The sequence below is a fragment of the Octopus bimaculoides genome, chromosome 13 (genome assembly GCF_046866305.1).
Source record: "Octopus bimaculoides isolate indiv1 chromosome 13, ASM4686630v1, whole genome shotgun sequence".
NCBI classification, from domain to species: domain Eukaryota; kingdom Metazoa; phylum Mollusca; class Cephalopoda; order Octopoda; family Octopodidae; genus Octopus; species Octopus bimaculoides.
This window is the reverse complement of record NC_142940.1, coordinates 17,733,781-17,753,687: the sequence shown is the minus strand read 5'-3', so window position 1 is coordinate 17,753,687 and position 19,907 is coordinate 17,733,781. Positions and strand designations below refer to the sequence as shown.

Below are 19,907 nucleotides of genomic sequence, written 5' to 3'. Positions count from 1 at the left end.
TCGATGGTAAAAAAAAAAAACGTTTTGATGACCAGGTGCTAAACTAGATCCGGAAAGTTATGAGTGGGGAAAAAAACGGATCGTGTGAACTTTCCGACAGTCCTCTCCCCACCCCAGCCCTTCGAAGACATTTTCCCCACAAATTTCTTTATAATCATAATCTATGCTGTTTGAAGGGTGTTTCTGTAAAATTTCATTAAAAGATATCCATTTTCCTGAAAGTTATGAGAAAAAAAAAACGGATCGTGTGAATTTTCCAAAAGTCCTCTCCCCACCCCTTCGGAAAAATTTTCCCCAGAAATGTCTTTATAATCGTAATTTGTGCCATTTGAACGGTATTTCTATAAAATTTCATCAATATATATCCATTTTCCTCAAAGTTATGAGGGAAAAATCAGATTTTGTGAATTTTCCGAAAGTCCTCTCAAACGTTCGTTCGCACAATTTTTTTTTTTACATATCCCCCCAACATCGCTTGACAACCGATGCTGGTGTGTTTATGTCCCCGTAACTTAGCAGTTTGGCAAAAGAGACTGATAGAATAAGTACTAGGCTTACAAAGAATAAGTCCTGATGCTGATTTGCTCGACTAAAGGTGGTGCTCCTGCATGGCCGCAGTCAAATGACTGAAACAAGTAAAAGAATATATATATATTCATTTAAGGAGTTTTAAATTCATTTAATGATGAAGATGATGACAAAGGATGAAGATGTGGACAAAGAGGAAGATGAAGAGGTGGACAAGGAGGTAGAGGAGGACAATGATGACGCTGTGCAGCAGGATGCAGGTTTCAGAAGTTTGCTTCATAATCATGTCCAAAATTGGCTCCCATTGCATGGCACTTGAGGCAAGTGTCTTCAACTAGTTTCAGGTTGATTCAAGCTCTGTAAATGAAGTTGGATAGAAGCCTATCAAATGGACTGTTGTTGTTGGCACTCCGTCGCTTACGACATCCGATCAACGGAACAGCCTGCTCGTGAAATTAACGTGCAAGTGGCTGAGCACTCCACAGACACGTGTACCCTTAACATAGTTCTCGAGGGTATTCAGTGTGACAAGGCTGACTCTTTGAATTACAGGCACAACAGAAATAGGAAGTAAGAGTGAGAGAAAGTTGTGGTGGAAGAGTACAGCAGGGTTCGCCACCATCCCCTGCCGGAGCCTCGTAGAGCTTTTAGGTGTTTTTGCTCAATAAACATTCACAACACCCGGTCTGGGAATCGAAATCGCGATTCTATAACTGCGAGTCCGCTGCCCTAACCACTGGGCCATTGCGCCTCCACTAAATGGACTGTACCAGTAATTAAACAGCCCACCCTCCAACACACAGATTCTACTTGAGGATCATGTTAAGTAACTTTAGGACACTTAACTGCTTATACAATGAAAGACGTAGATCATGTGGAACTCTATGAGATGAAAGCACCTGTAATTCAAAGGGAACAGCCTTTTCACACAATGTCACATTGACAATGCAACTGTCTGTGGAATACTCAGTCGTTTACACAATAATGACTGATATAATTCACTGAGCAGATAATTCCATTGATTAAACATGTAGAATAATCATTACTGAAACCAACATAATAATTAATTTACAGGATATGTCATCATTACAGGATCAGTAATATCAGGTTTTTAACTAGGAAATCATTATCCAGTTGATTTAATCAACACTAACTATGCTTGTTTATAGACACAGACATGCATGGATACACATTCAAACATGCTTAATGTACTATATCAGGTGCAGTATATGTGATTGTGCTTCGTTACATTACGTTATTATGAATTATCATTGTTTTATTATGAGACCATGGCTATGTAGTTAAGAAGTTCGCTTTTGAACCACATGGTTAGAGGTTCAATCCCACTGCATGAACAGTGTCAATTAGTGTTCTATATTACAGCCATAGGTTGACCAATACCTTGCAAGTGAAAATAGCAGACAGAAACTGAAAAGGCCTGTTGTGTGTGTTTTTGTAGTGTCCTTTGCTTGCAGTCAACCATGAAAAGCATGTCTGGGCTTCTGGACATGTGCAGTCTTTGTACACATGTGGCTCAGGCAAACAGTATCATTTCTTTCCAGTCCACCAACTGTGTTCAGACCGTTTCTTATTTGATAGAATAGAGAATTATTCCATTGTTTGTAAATAGGTGAGGATTGATGACAGGAAGGGGATCTGGCTAGTACAAATCAGCCTCAATGAATTCCATCTGACCCATGCAATCATAGAAAAGTGGACGTAAAAATAATAATGATAATATTGAGAATACCTCTAACAAACAACTCAATCTAACAACCAGAGAAGAATAGGGAGTGAATTAAAAAAAAAAAGTCTCTATCATCAAATGAATCTCAAGTGAAGCTGAACTATTTGAAAAATTATGTTGCAGAAATGAAGAGGATAAATGTCAAAGATGAAAAATCTACAAACTCCCAGCTGACCAAAACCTTTTGAGTGGAATTCATAAATGGAAACTGAAAGAAAATACACACACACACACATGCATACATATATATACATATATCCTGATTGGCTCCCATGCCGGTGACATGTAAAATGCACTATCCGAATGTGATCGATGCCAGGGCTGCCTGACTGGCTCCTGTGCTGGTGGCATGTAAAAAACACCCACTATACTCTCGGAGCAGTTGGCGTTAGGAAGGGCATCCAGCTGTAGAAACATTGCCAGATCAGATTGGAGCCTGGTGCAGCCACTGGCTCTCCAGACCTCAGTCAAACCATCCAACCCATGCCAGCATGGAAAACGGACATTAAACGATGATGATGATGATGATATATACATATACGGAGATGTATATATCTATGTGTGTATGCCTTTGTCCCTGTGTGTCCCTAACCACTGCTTGACAACTAGTGTCAGCAAAAGAGGATGATAGAATATGTACCAGGCTTAGCAAAAAAATTAAGTAGTGGGGTCGATTCATTTGACTAAAAGTTTTTCAAGGGCAGTCCCCAGCATGACCACAGTCAAATTACTGAAACCAATAAAAAACAAGAGCACTCAGAGAGCGCAAACCTCCGCCAAGGCAACACCAACGTCCTCTTAACGATTAGCCAGAGATGATTTTTTAAAATAAGAATATCTGAAATAAACTCGACTGCTCTCTCAAACGAGAGTACTAAAAATGAACCCAACTACTCCTAAAAATTAAGTTAAAAAACAAGAAAAATAATCCAGAATCCTTGTCCAGTACTGGATCAATCCCAAAATCTAATCAGTCACAAGGCCAAACCTTCCTGAAAGTTTCATCTGAATCCATCCAGCGGTTCTTGAGATATCTTGTCCTCGGAGAAAGAAACAAACAAACAAACATGATTGAAAACAATACCTCTGCCTTAGCGAAGGCGGAGGTAATAAAAGATACATGAGTAACTGGTCCCAACATAGATCAAAAAAAGAACATAATATGAAAAAAAGCATTTTAAAACATTTATTAGTTTACATGTTTTAATAAATATCTTTTATTTTTTACTTGTTTCAGCCATTAAACTGAAGCTATGCTGGGACACAGCCTTGAAGAATTTTTAGTCAAATGTATTGACCCCAGTATTTATATTTTTAAAACCTGGTAATTATTCTATTGGTCTCTTTTGCCAGACTGCTAGGTTACAAGGATGTAAATATACCAACACTAGTTGTCAAGCAGTGGTGGGGGAACAAACATAGACACACACACATATATACATATATATGATGGGCTTCTTTCAGTTTCTGTCAACCAAATCCACTCACAAGACTTTGGTTGACTTGAGGCTATAGTAGAAGACACTTGCCCAAGGTGCCACACAGTGACTGAACCCAGAACCATATGGTTTGGAAGCTAGCTTCTTACCACATAGCCACACCTATGCTTGTACATATTTTCACAGATATTGTATTTGATTTTCCACATCAGTATTGGTTTTTAAGTGTTTTTTTTGTTTTTTTTTATCCTTTAGTATTTAAACCTTTCCCAAAAATTAAGTTAAAAAACAGGAAAAATAATCCAGAATCCTTGCCCAGTAAATGTGACATGACAAACACTTGACTGGAACCCGCAGGGGAAAAGGAAGCGAGGACGCCCGAAGCAGACATGGAAGCGGAACCTTAGCTTCCACACAGTAGGACTGAACCTGAAACCACATGGTTGCAAAGTGAGCTTCTTAACCACATGGCCATACCTGTGCTTACATACAGAACTAACTGTGAAAGATGTGTAATCAAAACTAGAAAACAACAATCCAAAATTCATGATTTATTACCAACAGTAGAGAAAAGAAGGTAAAACAGGATTTTTTTGTACATATATATAACAATTTGTTTTCCTTTACAGATTAATAAAACATTTATACAATTTATTATAAAAAATGATTATTTTTTTTTTTGATTTGCAACTATGTCACTTTCATTACATTAATTTTTCATTAACCAGCTACAAGATCATTTCTTTGTAAAGGAGATGGATGAATAATCAATTGCATTGAATCATTTTATTGTCAGTATTCATTTTATCACTTCCATGAGGAAGTGAAAGGTAAAAAAAAAATTAACCCTGGCAGTAAGGTATCCACTGTGTGGTTCACTAGTTCAGCTACCTTTCCCATATAACAACCAATGCTGTTACAATGATTTCTTTTGATTAGGCACATGGGTTTATTTTTGCAATTATCAATCCCGAAAGGATAAAATGCAAACTCAACCTCAACGGAGAACTGAACCCACAATGTAGGAGAACGAAATGAAATACGGTGTAAGGTATTTAAATCTGATGCTCTACCATTTCTGCCAGTTAATTGACCTAGTCAATATGAATATATCAAATGGAGGTCAAACCACCATTATAAACAGGTATCCACACCACAACAGGTGTGCTATAACAATTTGGGCATCTGTTTTAATTTTGCTATATCTAGAATTCTTTCATTAGCAGAAGAATTTCCAGGATCTCCTTCAAGAACTGGAGGAGGTGTTTGTAAGAACATCTGTGGTTGTTCAGGGGACTGTTTCTTTGGGTACGGCTTAAACATGGGAGTTGACTCAGACATAGGTAAAAGCTTTTGTTGGATATTTTGAAAAGGTTTCCTAACGTTTAATTTGGTTTGGGTTAAATTTTGCCTCACTTCTTTTGGTCTCTCAAACAAAGCCATATTTTCAGAGGAATTTGAGATTTGAGATGAATTAGAATTTCTAGTATGTGAGAAGGGCAAATAATTAGCTGTGTCGTCTTTGAGTAAGAAACTCATATTTTTGCTGTCAGATTCTTCAATTAAGTGATGTTTTTCCATATACTTTCGAGTTGCAAATGTCAAGTCATTTACTGACATACCATATTTGCTAATGTCTGGACTGCTTGAGTCCAGGCCATAACGCATTATCTGACAGAGGAAATTCTTGTTGTTAGCCTTAGCTGCTGTCGGAGTGGTACTTTGACTGCGTAGTTTGGCCATCTGCGTCAGTTGCTCGTCTTTTAGGTATTTCAGTGCCATGCTGTTGATTTCCATTGAAGTCTCAGTGTCTGATTCAAGTAACATGGAAATATAATTGATTTTAGGAAGCAATGTACAGTCAACTGAATTGAAGCCAGAACTGAAACAGAGAAGAAAAGAAATGAGTTATTCCAAAGTAAGTGTTTATATAACAATTTTTTGTTTTCTTAACATCAATAAATAACAGATGGAGGGGAAAGAGTGAAAGTGAATTACAAAAAGGAAATTCAAACAGACTTTTGACTTTGAATTCATTCCTCTTTCTTCCATCTCTACTTTTATTTTTTTGGTGATCCCATACCCACTTGTGTCAGTAGGTTTAATTGAACAGTGGCTGGTCAATCCGATATGATCTGCCATTCACCAAGCTATAATCATAGGTGAACATAGCACATACCTATATAAAGCTTCTCACTGCTTACAGGAACAAACTGTAACCCAACTCAAGTATGTGTGTTGCTATTGTTTACCCTATATCAAGCAGACTAATGAGCAGACTAAGGCAACCCAAACATAACCATCATGACATTTTGTAGTTAAAATTACCAATCAACATAGTTCTTTATCATCTCCTCTCTGAGATGAAACATGTTGAATTTAGTATTCACACTGCATCCCATGTCTTTCTTTATCTTCTTCTTCCACAGATTTCATTTATCCTAAGAGTGCACTACTTCTTTATACAGTTGTCATCCTCCATTCACACCACATGGACATGTGGTGTGAATGGAGCAAACTCTTCTCTCTTGTACACTTCATTTGATTCCTCTTGTATCCAGTTTTACTTTCAGTTCATAACTAACTACTCCATCAATTGTGCACATTAACATTTCACATCCAGCAAAGCAAGCTTGCTTCATTTTCTAGTCTTCCTGAACTCTTTGTATCCAAAATACATACCCTACTCCCAAGCGCACGCATGTGTGTATGTGAAGACCACTGTGATTGTGAAGCCCCTTAGCTTTTATTAAGGCATGTCTCTAGAACCTACTTCAAACCCAGGTTACATCTGCTTCGACAGTCAGCAGTGACTTGGTCAGTGAATCCTCCGTGATGGTCAACAATGGATGACAAGAGGAGTTGTTATGGGTCACACTATCCCAAAGTGTGTATGCATTTGACCAAGGACTACACGTGAACTTGTATTCCCACTGAAACTCTGAACACGTGTTGGTCAGAGCCAGCTCAACCCACCCCTAATGACTGCCACCACAAATACAAGTAAGTATTTTGACCAGTTGCACTGTACCTATAAAAACCTCTGGAATAAAATATCTCTTACTTAAAAACTAGGTTAAGAGTTGCCAACAGGAAGAGCATCTGGCAATAAAATCCCACTTCAAATAATATTCTACACAAGATATCATCCTCATGCTTGTTATTAGAACAGTATCCTGCTCCAGGTCAAAAACCTTTGCCTTCAACAGTACAGCTACCCCTACCATTATCATCATCACCATTGTTTAATGTCCCCTTTTCCATGCTTGTATGGGTCAGACAGAATTTGTTGAGGCAGGTGTTCTATGCCTGGATGCCCTTCCTGTCACCAACTATCATCTGTTTCCAAGCAAGATATTTCCCCATGGTCAGATATGTTTTTCATGGAAGATTGGAGATTAACAAAATTGCATGTATGAAGATGAATGCTCATTTAAATGATTTCATCTCCCATAAAATTTGATTTTTTAAAAATATCTTAAGTCAGTAGAAAAGGGCAATGCTCTTGATCCTTTACAGGAGGTATCTTCAATCATAGACCCAACCCAAATGCCTGCAACAGATGGGACTCCTCAAGACACCCAACACCCAGGTGTTAATGCAGGTGACAGATGGGAGACGTACTCCATCACTTGGTTTAAGACAACCAGGTAGGCCACAGCATGATTTGAACTCAGAACACAATGAGCCAGAACAAACACTGCAAGGCACCCTATCTGACCATGGAAACATTTCTGCCTGATCACTGCCCTATGAATGATATTTTACTTATTGATCTCAGAAGGATGAATAGCAACATTAAGCTTGGCAAAGCCTGAATAAATACCACAGAGCATTTCATCCAACACTCTAACAACTCTTCTACCAAATTGACAATATTTCTAACATAAATTATGAGTATTCCTAACTTACAAAAAAGAGTAAAAATCATTACCATAGATAAGATGTATTGTTTGATATCAAACTTTCTTTATCTTGATTGGTTGAAGTTAATACAGAGTCTGGACTCCCAGATTCTTTCTCTCGATGTCTTTTTTCATGTTTTTCACTTTCTGTTGGAGATTCTTGCTGCAGCAATTCCTTAACATAATTCTGAAGACAACAAAAATTATAAAATGTTGCTTTAATCTTATTTTTATGAACAACTGATAATACATATACATACATTGAAACATATATAATACATATACATACATTGAAACATATATAATACATATACATACATTGAAACATATATAATACATATACATACATTGAAACATATATAATACATATACATACATTGAAACATATATAATACATATACATACATTGAAACATATATAATACATATACATACATTGAAACATATATAATACATATACATACATTGAAACATATATAATACATATACATACATTGAAACATATATAATACATATACATACATTGAAACATATATAATACATATACATACATTGAAACATATATAATACATATACATACATTGAAACATATATAATACATATACATACATTGAAACATATATAATACATATACATACATTGAAACATATATAATACATATACATACATTGAAACATATATAATACATATACATACATTGAAACATATATAATACATATACATACATTGAAACATATATATATATGGAAATTACGTTCCTAAGACTAAATATAATATTTAAAAATTCCTTCTAGCATATTATGACATGGCAGTAGTTGTTTCTACAATGTTTCTAGCATTAACCGATCAACTATATTGTCAGCTAAGCAGACTAATACAAAGAGTTTAATGCCATTTCCAGAGCCAACATGGTTTGAACTCATGTCTAGGTATTATGTAGATCGAGCCATGAGAGTGGATGTTTTAGGTAATTCCTAGTACTTTTGTATGTGTATTCCGGTGTGTGTAAGCATGTGTGTGTGTGATGGTTGGTTGTATTTGGTTATTCTTTGGTATTGCTGAGATGACCCTTGGCTATTACAAAAATTTTGTCCAAAGAGACCAGTACTTTTTAATTGAGTCAATGACACACATTCTGAAAGTCATGTAAATATGGTGATGGCATCTAAATCCCAAACAGCTTCAAAAGTCAAGCTTTCTGGTGTTAAGTAAATAACAGATAAATCTCCCACTGGATTCAATAGAACAGGCTTTTTCAGCTAACATTCCCAAATGATCAGGTACATATTTCTGCAGGCTACATGATTTGAGACAAAGCAGAATTAAGTGATTGAAGAGTACAATCATGAATACAAGTAGATTGAAATGGGGTTTCCCCAGAGGCTTTCTGGAGTAACGTTATTCAATAGGATGTGTAGCTCAGTGCTCAGGCAGTCTCGCCAGGTCAAGACACTACTTCTCTGCACAACTTCAGTGCTGTGATTTGAATGACACAGAAAACAATTTCAGGACAGTTTTTTTTAGCCAAGCCAACTGGCAGGAGATCCAAGGGTAGACCAAGAACAAGATGGTTGAATAATATCCATAGTCCTAAGTTGGTCACACTTAAGAATTCATCCGGAAAGACTAATGACAGTTTCTTCTGATAGGACCCTATTGAGGAGGTGCCTGAGAACTCTACCCCCATGACCCTCCAAGGAATAGTGGGCAGAGATGAATGGAGAGATAGAATTAAGTGTACAACCCATATACATGGCAAAATGTCTATGATACAACTGAATTTAAGGCCTTTCAGTCTGTAATTAGATACCAGATTTATTCATTTACAGTGAAAAAACAAAAAGGAATCCCAAACTTACAATAAGACCATCATAATATTCTTTATTCTTTATTGTTCCTGGTATCTCTTCTGCATGATCTTCTTCAAAATCTTCATCTCCTCCATTCTAAGAAATATGACAATAAGAATTAGTGTATATACACATATTGATATTAATGATACATGACCAAAATGTCGTTACTTTTCCACAGTAAAATGATGATAGCAACTCTCCTAAAACCACAAAAAGTATTTTTTCATTTCTTTTTTACAACCTACATCTTAAAAAAAGAGAGAGGAGAGGGGGAAAGAAAATCCTGCTGTTAACAAGTTAAGCTAGGCATTACGAAATATATATTTGCCAGTTATCACAGAGACTTGAATAAATTACAGTTACCACCAAAAATTATGACATACACAACAACCACAAAAATAACAACAGCGAAGATCAGTAGTTTCCTTTGTTGGTATATGTATCAGGTGGTATAAGTAAGGATGCTGAACTGGAAGATGCCAGGAAGGAAAACAAACATAAAATGATGATGAGTAATGCTGCGATGGACTGGCGTCCTGTCCAGCTGGGGGGGGGGGAACACATACGCCATAGAAACCGGGAAACCAGGCCCATGAGCCTGGCTAGGCTTTAAAAGGGCGCATTTATTTATTATTTAATTATGACAAATGTATTTCTCTTAGTTAAGTATTTCAACACTGATTAAGATGTTACCAAAACTTACAGAAGTTCTTTTGGCACACATGCTGACACTCACTAAACCGTTGGTAGATTCAGAAGTTTGTACTCCTTCGATGGCTTGATGGTCTGAAGATCTGAAATGCAATAATTAAACACAATCCTTTAAAAAGATATCCAAATTAATGATGCGTGTTTAAGCATATCATATACATATATTAACAAAATACATACAGGAAAAGTATATTTTAATTAGTACATTTATTTACAGAAGTTATTAATGCCTTACCTATCACAAGTTTTGTTTTTAATTGAATTATATTTATCGCTTTAGCATTTAAACTGGCCACATCCTGCCAAAATATTCTTCCTGTTTTTTATTCAAACTGGCCAGATCCAGCCTCTCACACCTACCCTACAACGTTAGTCTAAAACATAGTCACATAATCGAAATCTCAACTCTACAAGATAATGCAAGATAAATTCGAAAACGTGTGAATAAATAAGTGTTACATCTGCCAAATCAGATTGGAGCCTGGTGTTGCCATCCGGTTTCACCAGTCCTCAGTCAAATCGTCCAACCCATGCTAGCATGGAAAGCGGACATTAAACGATGATGATGATGATGATTTGCGAGAATAATTTGAATGTTAAAGGGTTAAAACATTAAAAAATTAGCTAATTTATGATGTCACTTTTCTTTAGTTGATAAGAGATAAGACAGTTATTAGCAGCTGAATTATTTAACATTAAGATAAGTCTCAAATCCAAAATAGTGGAATATCTGCAGACATTGTCTTCAAGTTAGAATTCAAGAAAAGACACACGAGGCAATCAGATGTAAAACTGTATGATGTCTGGGTTCACTATGAATTCAGTTGCATGTATTGTGTCTCACTTCCATCAGTAGGGGTTAGAGCAAGGCCAAATCAATGTGCATGCTTACACTATAATGTTTGTTACATCTCTAGCATGGGTGGAATTATTCCATACAAAAGCTAAGTCTAATCCGTTTACCATTATGCAAATATCAAACTTTTTAGGAGACCCTCCAATAATACAAGTACAGAAAAAGGGCTGTAAAATAGTGAAAGAAACTCAGTTGACCTTTTCTTCTTCAAGACACAGTATTAAAAAATTAGTAATTTTGTCTTAAGAGGAAGAGATATACAAATTGCAGAGCATTGCACCAGATTCCTAACAGCTTTTAATTTTGTATGTTTTAAGTCTAAATCAAATGCCAGAGTCTACTCTGCCTTTTATCTTTGTACACCAATGCTAAGCATGTAGTGGAGCAAAAGTTCTAAGGTTGGAGATTATTGAAAAACAAAGAAACTACATAAGTACACTGTACCTGGATAAGGATGTCTGATAGCTGGGTAGGTCCAAAACTAAATCAGAATGGAAGCTCTCTACAGACTTCTGGTTAACAGAGAGGCACTGAGCAACAGCAGAGAAATCCTCCCCATGGGAAAATTCTGTCGTGGCCAAAGTGTAGGAGCCATCAGTTTCATGATGTGGAGGCCTGAAAAATGAAACATCAAAAATATTACAACATACAGATCCTGTTAAACACAATTTTATGATACTTCTGTGTGTGTCTTACATACACATACTTCAATAGGAAGTCAAAGTTGCTAGGCTACCCAGAAAAACTGACAAATACAGTCCATCAAAATAGCTGTGGATGAATAAACAGCTCATTATAATAATATCCCATGGAAAACTGCTTTAAAACTGCTTTCCCAATGTTTTGTTTAATACATGAATTGTAGAATGAATCTAACCTATAACTTCAACATCATGATCACCATCTTTTAATATCCATCGTGTGACTGACCCTCGTGCCGGTGGCACGTAAAAGCACCCACTACACTCTCGGAGTGGTTGGCGTTAGGACGGGCATCCAGCTGTAGAAACTCTGCCAGATCAGATTGGAGCCTGGTGCAGCCTTCTGGCTTGCCAGTCCTCAGTCAAATCGTCCAACCCATGCTAGCATGGAAAACGGACGTTAAACGATGATGATGATGATGATGATTCTGGAATGGGTTGGAAGGTATGACAAGGTCCGATAGGACAGAGAACTGCATTATGCTGCTTTAGCAGGGTTTCAATGGCTGGATGCTCTTCCTAAAGACAACCACTTTACAAAGTGCACCGAGTACTTTTTTTTTTTCATGGCACCAGCACAAATAAAGTTTCTATGTAGCTCACAAGACTAAGATCCCAATCAGCTGAATGGGGCTACAGTAAAGAGAGAGACAGCTTTATGCTAGATGATGAAAGGTTAGAGTATAAAGAAATGAGACAGAACAGGTTTCTTGCAGTGGGAGAGATACAGGGTTAGGGTTAGGACTGCTCATGTTATAGTGGAAGTAATCTATTTGGAACTGGAAAGAGAAATAAGATGATAGTGACTTAACATACTGCCCTTTGGTGGGAGTACAGTATGTTATGTTAGGCAAAGCCTTTAGATGTTAGAAAATATCAATTCCTACCAAGTCTGACTTGAAACAGATGAAGTTGGTCCCATTTTTGAAGCAGTTGGAGCAGAAACAGGAGGAAAATTATCAGCTTTGGTCTTCAGTGGAGATTTTGGAGATGCCTGAAGATTAATTAAATTGTTTGGTGTTGTTTCAGGTGACGCTGATGTCTGGAATGATGTGTTTACACCAACAGAGTACCTTTCGACACTGAATGAGAATAACAACAATACAAAGGAGATAACATTTTTTTTTAATATCTGAAATAAATTTTAACAATGTTTTGTAAGGTTTAACATACTGAACCATTAGTCTCTTGATCACGAGATTAATACTTAACTACAGATATTAAGACATATTATTCTAATTACCTCAGTTTGTTTAGCTAACAAAAACACCACTCCTGCCTCAGTGGGTGGTTGGCACTAAGAAGAGTACTAAATAATAAAAATATTTGCTTTGACAGGCGTTGCTGTGTGGTTAAAAAGTTTGCTTTCTAACCATGTGGTCTCAAGTTCAGTCCCACTGCATGACACCTTCAGCAAGCATCTTCTATAGCCTTGAGTGAATTTGGGAGACAGAAAGTATGAGGAAGCCCATTGTGTGTGTGTGTGTGTGTGTATCCCCCTACAGCTTGACAACGGGTGTTGATTTGTTTATGTTACTTAGTAACTTAGTGGTTTTGGAAAAAGAGACTGAAAGAATAACTACATCATCATCATCATCGTTTAACATCCGTTTTCCATGCTGGCATGGGATGGACAGTTTGACTGAGGGCTGGCAAGCCAGAAGGCTGCACCAGGCTCCAATCCAATCTGGCAATGTTTCTACAGCTGGATGCCCTTCCTAACGCCAACCACTCCGAAAGTGTAGTGGGTGCTTTTTACATGCCGCTAGTATTAAAAATAAGTACTGGGGTTGATATGTTTGCCTAAACCCTTCAAGGCAGTGCCCCAGCATGGCCACAGTTCAATGAGTGAGACAAGTAACAATATACAGATATTGTCTTAATCATCATTTTTGTGTCTACTTTTCTCGATTGGCATGGTTTATATAGATATTATCCAGCACAGTGTCTTCCATACATATTGACATGCTTGCTTGATTTCTGTCAAGCCTTCATGTACCTTCCACTTTCAACATTCATATAACTGCTGCCTTGCAAAACCACATTTTATAGGGAGGCATCATTACAATCTGCTCTTCAGCTGAAGAGAGAAGTAATTTCCAAAACTTTTTTCTATCATGCTCTTTCTTTACTAGTGTTCTTTCCATTGCTAATTAGGTCACCTAAGTAACTAAAGTTATCAACTACCTCTCTACCAGGAAGCAGTTCTTGAGTGTTTTTTACTGTCAATTACTCTTGCACAGCTATTACATAAGCAGTCCTTATTCTATGTCAGCCAATTTTTGCATACCTTTTTTTTTTTTTTTCACATTAAATACACCCCAGTTGCCCAGATTATGCAGAGACACAAATTGAAGAATTTAACATTTTGCCGCTTTATTTCTAGCCCCGAATAGCTTATTTTTTTTATATCTAGCACTATGTCTTTCTCCATTTCTAAGTTAAAGGTTAGAATAAAGCAACCTTGTAAAACACAATTGTTCTTCACACACAGATGCACAGAATAACAGCAATCAAATAATGACAGCAGAGTGCACAACAAACATCAGCGATCAGGTGTAAAAAAAACTAAATGGCATCTCTTGTCAAGAGTACAGACTGTCACCTATACTCTTGACAAGAGATGCCAGTTAGTTTTTTTTACACCTACTAGGCTCGTTCATAATAGCCCAAGTTGCTGGATAAATTTTTGTTCCTTTAAGAATGTTGTAGAATGGAAACTTTTCTTAGATTGAAATTTGAATCCTAATCCCTATAGAAATTTATTGTTTCAAGAAAAACATTGTATTTGAATTACTTTTAATTTTTTCAATTACAGATAACAACTCGGGCTGTAACTTCTGAACCTGAGTCAGGCACGTGTGAACAATATCGAGACAATGCCTGCTACGAATGATATTTTTGGAGCACTTCTAAGACACTGCCAGACAATGAACGGAAATAAATTAACTGCGGCCAGGCTCAATAAAAGGAGCCTGAATTATTGGCTGCAATAACATACCTGAAGTCAATGTTGGTAGAAATTAAATCAGCTTCCAAATACACATTCACTTTACTAAATTTATACTTGGGCTAAGCCAGAACAGCCTGAGTGTCAGAGTCGCCACAGATATATATATATATATATATATACATACACAATGAGCTTCTTTCAGTTTCCGTCTTACCAAATCCACTCACAAGGCTTTGGTCATCCTGAGGCCATAGTAGAAGACACTTGCCCAAGGTGGCACCCAACCTGGAAGCAAGCTTCTTACCACACAGCCATGCCTACACCTGATATATGGTATAAGAATTTTAAGATAAATATGAAGAAAAAAAATATAAAATCCATATGAAAAAAATAATATATAAAAACCTTTTTTCTGAAGATGCTTTTGATTCTGAAGACTCACTCTTTGCCGAGACAACAGATGAACAAGTAGAACATGGATTGAGGGACTGATTGAAAGCCATCGCTGAGTTTTGATCAATTTTCATCTGCTGAATTTGAGCTTTAAGTTCTTGCAGCTCAGCACTTTGTTGCATTAGTAACCGATATATCTCTGGAGGAATACTTTCTCTTTGAATTTTTGATAACTGTGGATCAGTTTCCTGAGAAGAATCAGGACTTTCGCTGAGACCACTGTCTTTACTCGCTCTGAAGTTCTGATCTTCTGATACTTCTATTACACTATTTTCGTGTTGCCTAGCACCTGTGTTCTCTTTTACAGAGTTGCATGAGTTATTTGGTGGTGTATTGCTGTAAGAACTGTTGGAACTATTAATTGCGTTCAGTTTAGTCTGTTGCAGTTTTTCAACAGTGATTTCTTGGTCGTGTTTGTCATGGCACTGAATATGAGTAGCAATACAGTTTATGTTTTTTTCGTGTCCCTGACAGACATTGACAACTGGAGCTTGGTTTGCAGGGGGAATGGTCGGTGTACTTGTGTGATGGTATGAAGGGTTTGGTTGAACAACACAACAAGGGCATGAGGGCAAAGCAGGTAGCTTATCAATAGCAGTCCGTGGATATGTTGACATTGACGAATGGGGTGGCATGGGATGAGAGTTAACCATATGGTACCTTTCACACATTACAGGGGATGTGAAGCAAGGAGATGGCTTCATAAAGTTCGGTTGGGAAGGGAAAGGTCCATATGGAGAGGTATTGGGCATGCTGTCCATTACTGGCTTCGGATGATGAGTATATGAGTTTGGAAGTGGAATTAGATTATTTTGAGGGTAATACTGGAAATGAGGATGCTGCTCTGAGTTCGATCCCTGCATAATCTCTTTGTTTGGAAAGGGTATAGGGGAAGGGTAGACAGATCTATTATACTCAGAAACTGGTAATGGGTTTCTGTTGGGTAAGGGTTGCAACGTAGGGTGATTTGTATACATGTTACCATCTGTCGTAATGTTTTGATTAATGGGCACACCTGAGTACATCAATGGTTTGCTGGGTTGCTGGCAGAATTGTGTTGGTGCTAAAGAAGCAGAATATATGGCATTGCCAGCCTTTGAACTCGGATATGAATTCCTCATTGGCAACGATGGTAAGCCTTGTGTACAAACAGGAGAGCTGTAATTAGATGGTGATGGTGATGGTGGTGTAATTTTATTTGGCACTGGATGAGAAGAGTTATCATGACATTTTCGTTGAAGTGAAGCTTGACTTGTATCATTAAATATCAAAGATACTTCAGGTACAGAAAATCTTGCCTCAGGTATCTGCACAATAAACATAAATAATATAACAATTAACATTCAATCAACCTTAAATATCAAAATGTTGATCAGCCATTAAAAACATTTTAATTTTTGATAAAGAAGATGGGGAGCAATAAACAGGATTTGAAGTCAAAATTTAATGTCTTTTGCCTGGTATTCTATCAACTCATTGTTTTCAATTATCCTATAATAAAAACATACAAAAGTTTGCTTTTTTTAAAAATTTTTTTTTTTTTAGAAAGCATACATCTGATTAAATCAATCTCAAAGCATGACTGGTCCTTTATTTTATTGGCCCCAAAATGTTGAAAGGCAAATGTGACCTCACTGGAATTGAACATCAAATGAAATATAGGCACAACATCAGAAATTCAAGAAAATGAGGGTAGTTGATTATAAAGCAACCCAAGTACTTGACAGGTATTTTACTTTATCAACCCCAGAAGGATGAAAGGCTGGTCAATTACGTTGACCCCAATACTTGAATAATTATTATTATTTCTAATTTAAGTGTAAGGTCAGCAAATTTGAAGAGAAGAGGGTTAGATGATACCACTGACCTCAGTACTAGGCTAGCATTTTATTTTATCAGTCCCAAAACGGATGAAAGGCAAAGTTAACTACACTGGGATCTGCACCAGAACAAATATTACTAAGCATTTTAGCATTTTATCCAGCACTCTAACAATACAACCATGAATGAAGGGAGTCCTACAAGGAAAAATTGCAAAAGAAAAAAGTGGTAGGGCTCATACAGAATCAACTACGGGAGAAAAAAATGAGAATAATAATAAATAAGAGAAATAATTCCCGTCCAACCCATGCCAGCATGGAAAACAGATGTATTATGATGATGATGATGATGATGATGATGGTGTGTGTGTGTGTGTGTGTGTGCGTGCGTGCGTGTGTGCGTGCGTGCGTGTGTGTGTGTGTGATATGGGGGCTTTTTTTTAGTTTCTGTCCACCAAATCCACTCTTCAGATGTTGGTCAACCAGAGGCTAGAGTAGAAGACATTTGCCCATACTGTCACGGAAGCGGGACTGAACCTAAATTCATATGGCTGCAAAGCAAACTTCTCAACCACACAGCCACATCTGAACCTCCAATAAGATATAAGTAATTATATATAAGAACACCTACCTACATCATACAATATCTACATTACAAAATGATAAACAAATATATCAAATATACATCTAAGCTATAAATAGGAACTGTTAATGAATATCACTTTTCTAAATTATCACACCAATAATGGTAGCCACCTTGAAGATATTAAACCAGTTTATCATAGATTATTCTGTTAGTTTTTTATTTGTTTCAGTCATTAGACTGAGGCCATACTGGGGCATCACCTTGAAAAATTTTAGACGAATGAATCAAACCCAGTATTTTTTAAAAGGCGTAGGAGTGGCTGTGTGGTAAGTAATAAGTGCAGGAGTGGCTGTGTGGTAAGTAGCTTGCTTACCAACCACATGGTTCCGGGTTCAGTCCCACTGCATGGCACCTTGGGCAAGTGTCTTCTACTATAGCCTTGGGCCGACCAAAGCCTTGTGAGTGGATTTGGTAGACGGAAACTGAAAGAAGCCCGTCGTATATATGTATATATGTATATATATATATATATATATATATATATATATGTGTGTGTGTGTGTGTATATGTTTGTGTGTCTGTGTTTGTCCCCCCAACCGATGCTGGTGTGTTTACATCCCCGTAACTTAGCGGTTCGGCTAAAGAGACCGATAGAATAAGTACTAGGCTTCCAGAGAATAAGTCCTGGGGTTGATTAGCTCGACTAATAAAAGGTGGTGCTCCAGCATGGTCACAGTCAAATGACTGAAACAAGTAAAAGAGTAAGCCTGATGTTTATTCTATTGATTTCTTCTGCTGAACCGCTAAGTTACAGGAATGTAAACACTTCAACACTGGTTTTCAAGCAGTAGTGGAGGACAAATACTTACACAAAGACACACACACATATACGTCAGGCTACTTTCAGTTTCCGTCTACCAAATCCATTCACAAGGCTTTAGTCAGCCAGAGGTTATAGTAGAAGACACTTGACCAAAGTGCCACGCAGTGGGACTGAACCCAGAACCATGTAGCTGGGAAGTAAGCTCCTTACCACACAGCAACTCCCGTTTTTTTATCTCTTAATTTTTCCTGGGATAATTACTCTTTTGCTTGTTTCAGTCATTTGACTGCGGCCATGCTGGAGCACCGCCTTTAGTTGAGCAAATCGACCCCAGGACTTATTCTTTGTAAGCCTAGTACTTATTCAATCGGTCTCTTTTGCCGAACCGCTAAGTTACGGGGACGTAAACACACCAGCATCAGTTGTCAAGCGATGGTGGGGGGACAAACACAGACACACAGACACACGAACACACAGACACACAAACACACATACATATATATATACATATATACAACGGGCTTCTTTCAGTTTCCGTCTATCAAATTCACTCACAAGGCTTTGATCGGCCCGAGGTTATAGTAGAAGACACTTGCCCAAGGTGCCATGCAGTGGGACTGAACCCAGAACCATGTGGTTGGTAAGCAAGCTACTTACCACACAGCCACTTCTTATTATGCAAACTCAAAAATAAATAAAGAGATTTCAAACCAGGATTTACATGAAAATGATGGAAAAGACAGAAATCATAATTATTTCATTTTAAAACAAAAGCTATAACCTATAAAAAAATTATTTAGCTGTATGCAGATTAAATACCAGTTTGTATTTTAGCATCATGTTGTTGCACATTATTTTGATAACTCTCCTCCTTTCTCTTTCTCCTTTAATGCAAATGCTTGTGCGCGTTTGTGCATGTGCATTTGCATGCGTATCCTACACACTGCCCTGTTAAATAAGGTAGCAATTAAATATTTAATATTCTGGAATCTGACAGACTTACAGGACATTTAACATTTGTTCGTGTATGCGTGTGTGTGTGTGCACACGCATGCATGTATGTGCATGTCTGGGTGGGGGGGAAGGGGAAAGAGCCTTACAAGTAGGAAAGTCAGTACATATTACACAGTTTTTTTTTTTGTGGTTATCATCTACCAATCTGACAAGCAACCACACCTCATTCTTTCACGTGCTAACACGTTCTCTACAATTGATTAAAGAACATGTCGGCACATGATGTTCTTAGGTGCAACAGCTATCAGACGTGCCCCCCCCCACCTATACACACACAGCTGTACCCTCTTCACAAAGAGATTTGGTGTAGAGGATCAAAGCTACAGAGAGCTCCCTGCTACTACCCCCCCCCCACCCTACCCGCCCTACCCCCCAACCCCTGCCCACCCACTAAGGTCAACCGAGTTTTCATGAAATATTTCAGTCATGAAATGAATACTAGTATCTCGAATGTAGTGACATTTACCAGTGGAGGCGCAATGGACCAGTAGTTAGGGCAGCGGACTCGCGGTCATAGGA

At 37.5% G+C, this 19,907-nt stretch overlaps 1 protein-coding gene across 4 annotated transcripts in view; it reads right to left on the bottom strand.

Moving 5' to 3' along the window:
• Positions 1 to 4,252: 4,252 nt before the first annotated feature.
• LOC106884324 (uncharacterized) overlaps positions 4,253 to 19,907 on the bottom strand; it is a 72,598-nt gene continuing 56,943 nt past the window's right edge. For all 4 annotated transcript variants that reach the window (XM_014935655.3, XM_014935654.3, XM_089361544.1 and 1 more), the window contains 7 exons: positions 15,098 to 16,452; positions 12,627 to 12,821; positions 11,483 to 11,653; positions 10,175 to 10,265; positions 9,478 to 9,564; positions 7,649 to 7,806; positions 4,253 to 5,596 (listed from right to left, as the gene is read on the bottom strand). In XM_014935655.3, coding sequence (XP_014791141.2) covers positions 4,882 to 5,596; positions 7,649 to 7,806; positions 9,478 to 9,564; positions 10,175 to 10,265; positions 11,483 to 11,653; positions 12,627 to 12,821; positions 15,098 to 16,452 — 2,772 coding nt within the window. In that variant the 3' untranslated portion in view covers positions 4,253 to 4,881. The remainder of the gene's footprint in view (positions 5,597 to 7,648; positions 7,807 to 9,477; positions 9,565 to 10,174; positions 10,266 to 11,482; positions 11,654 to 12,626; positions 12,822 to 15,097; positions 16,453 to 19,907) is intronic.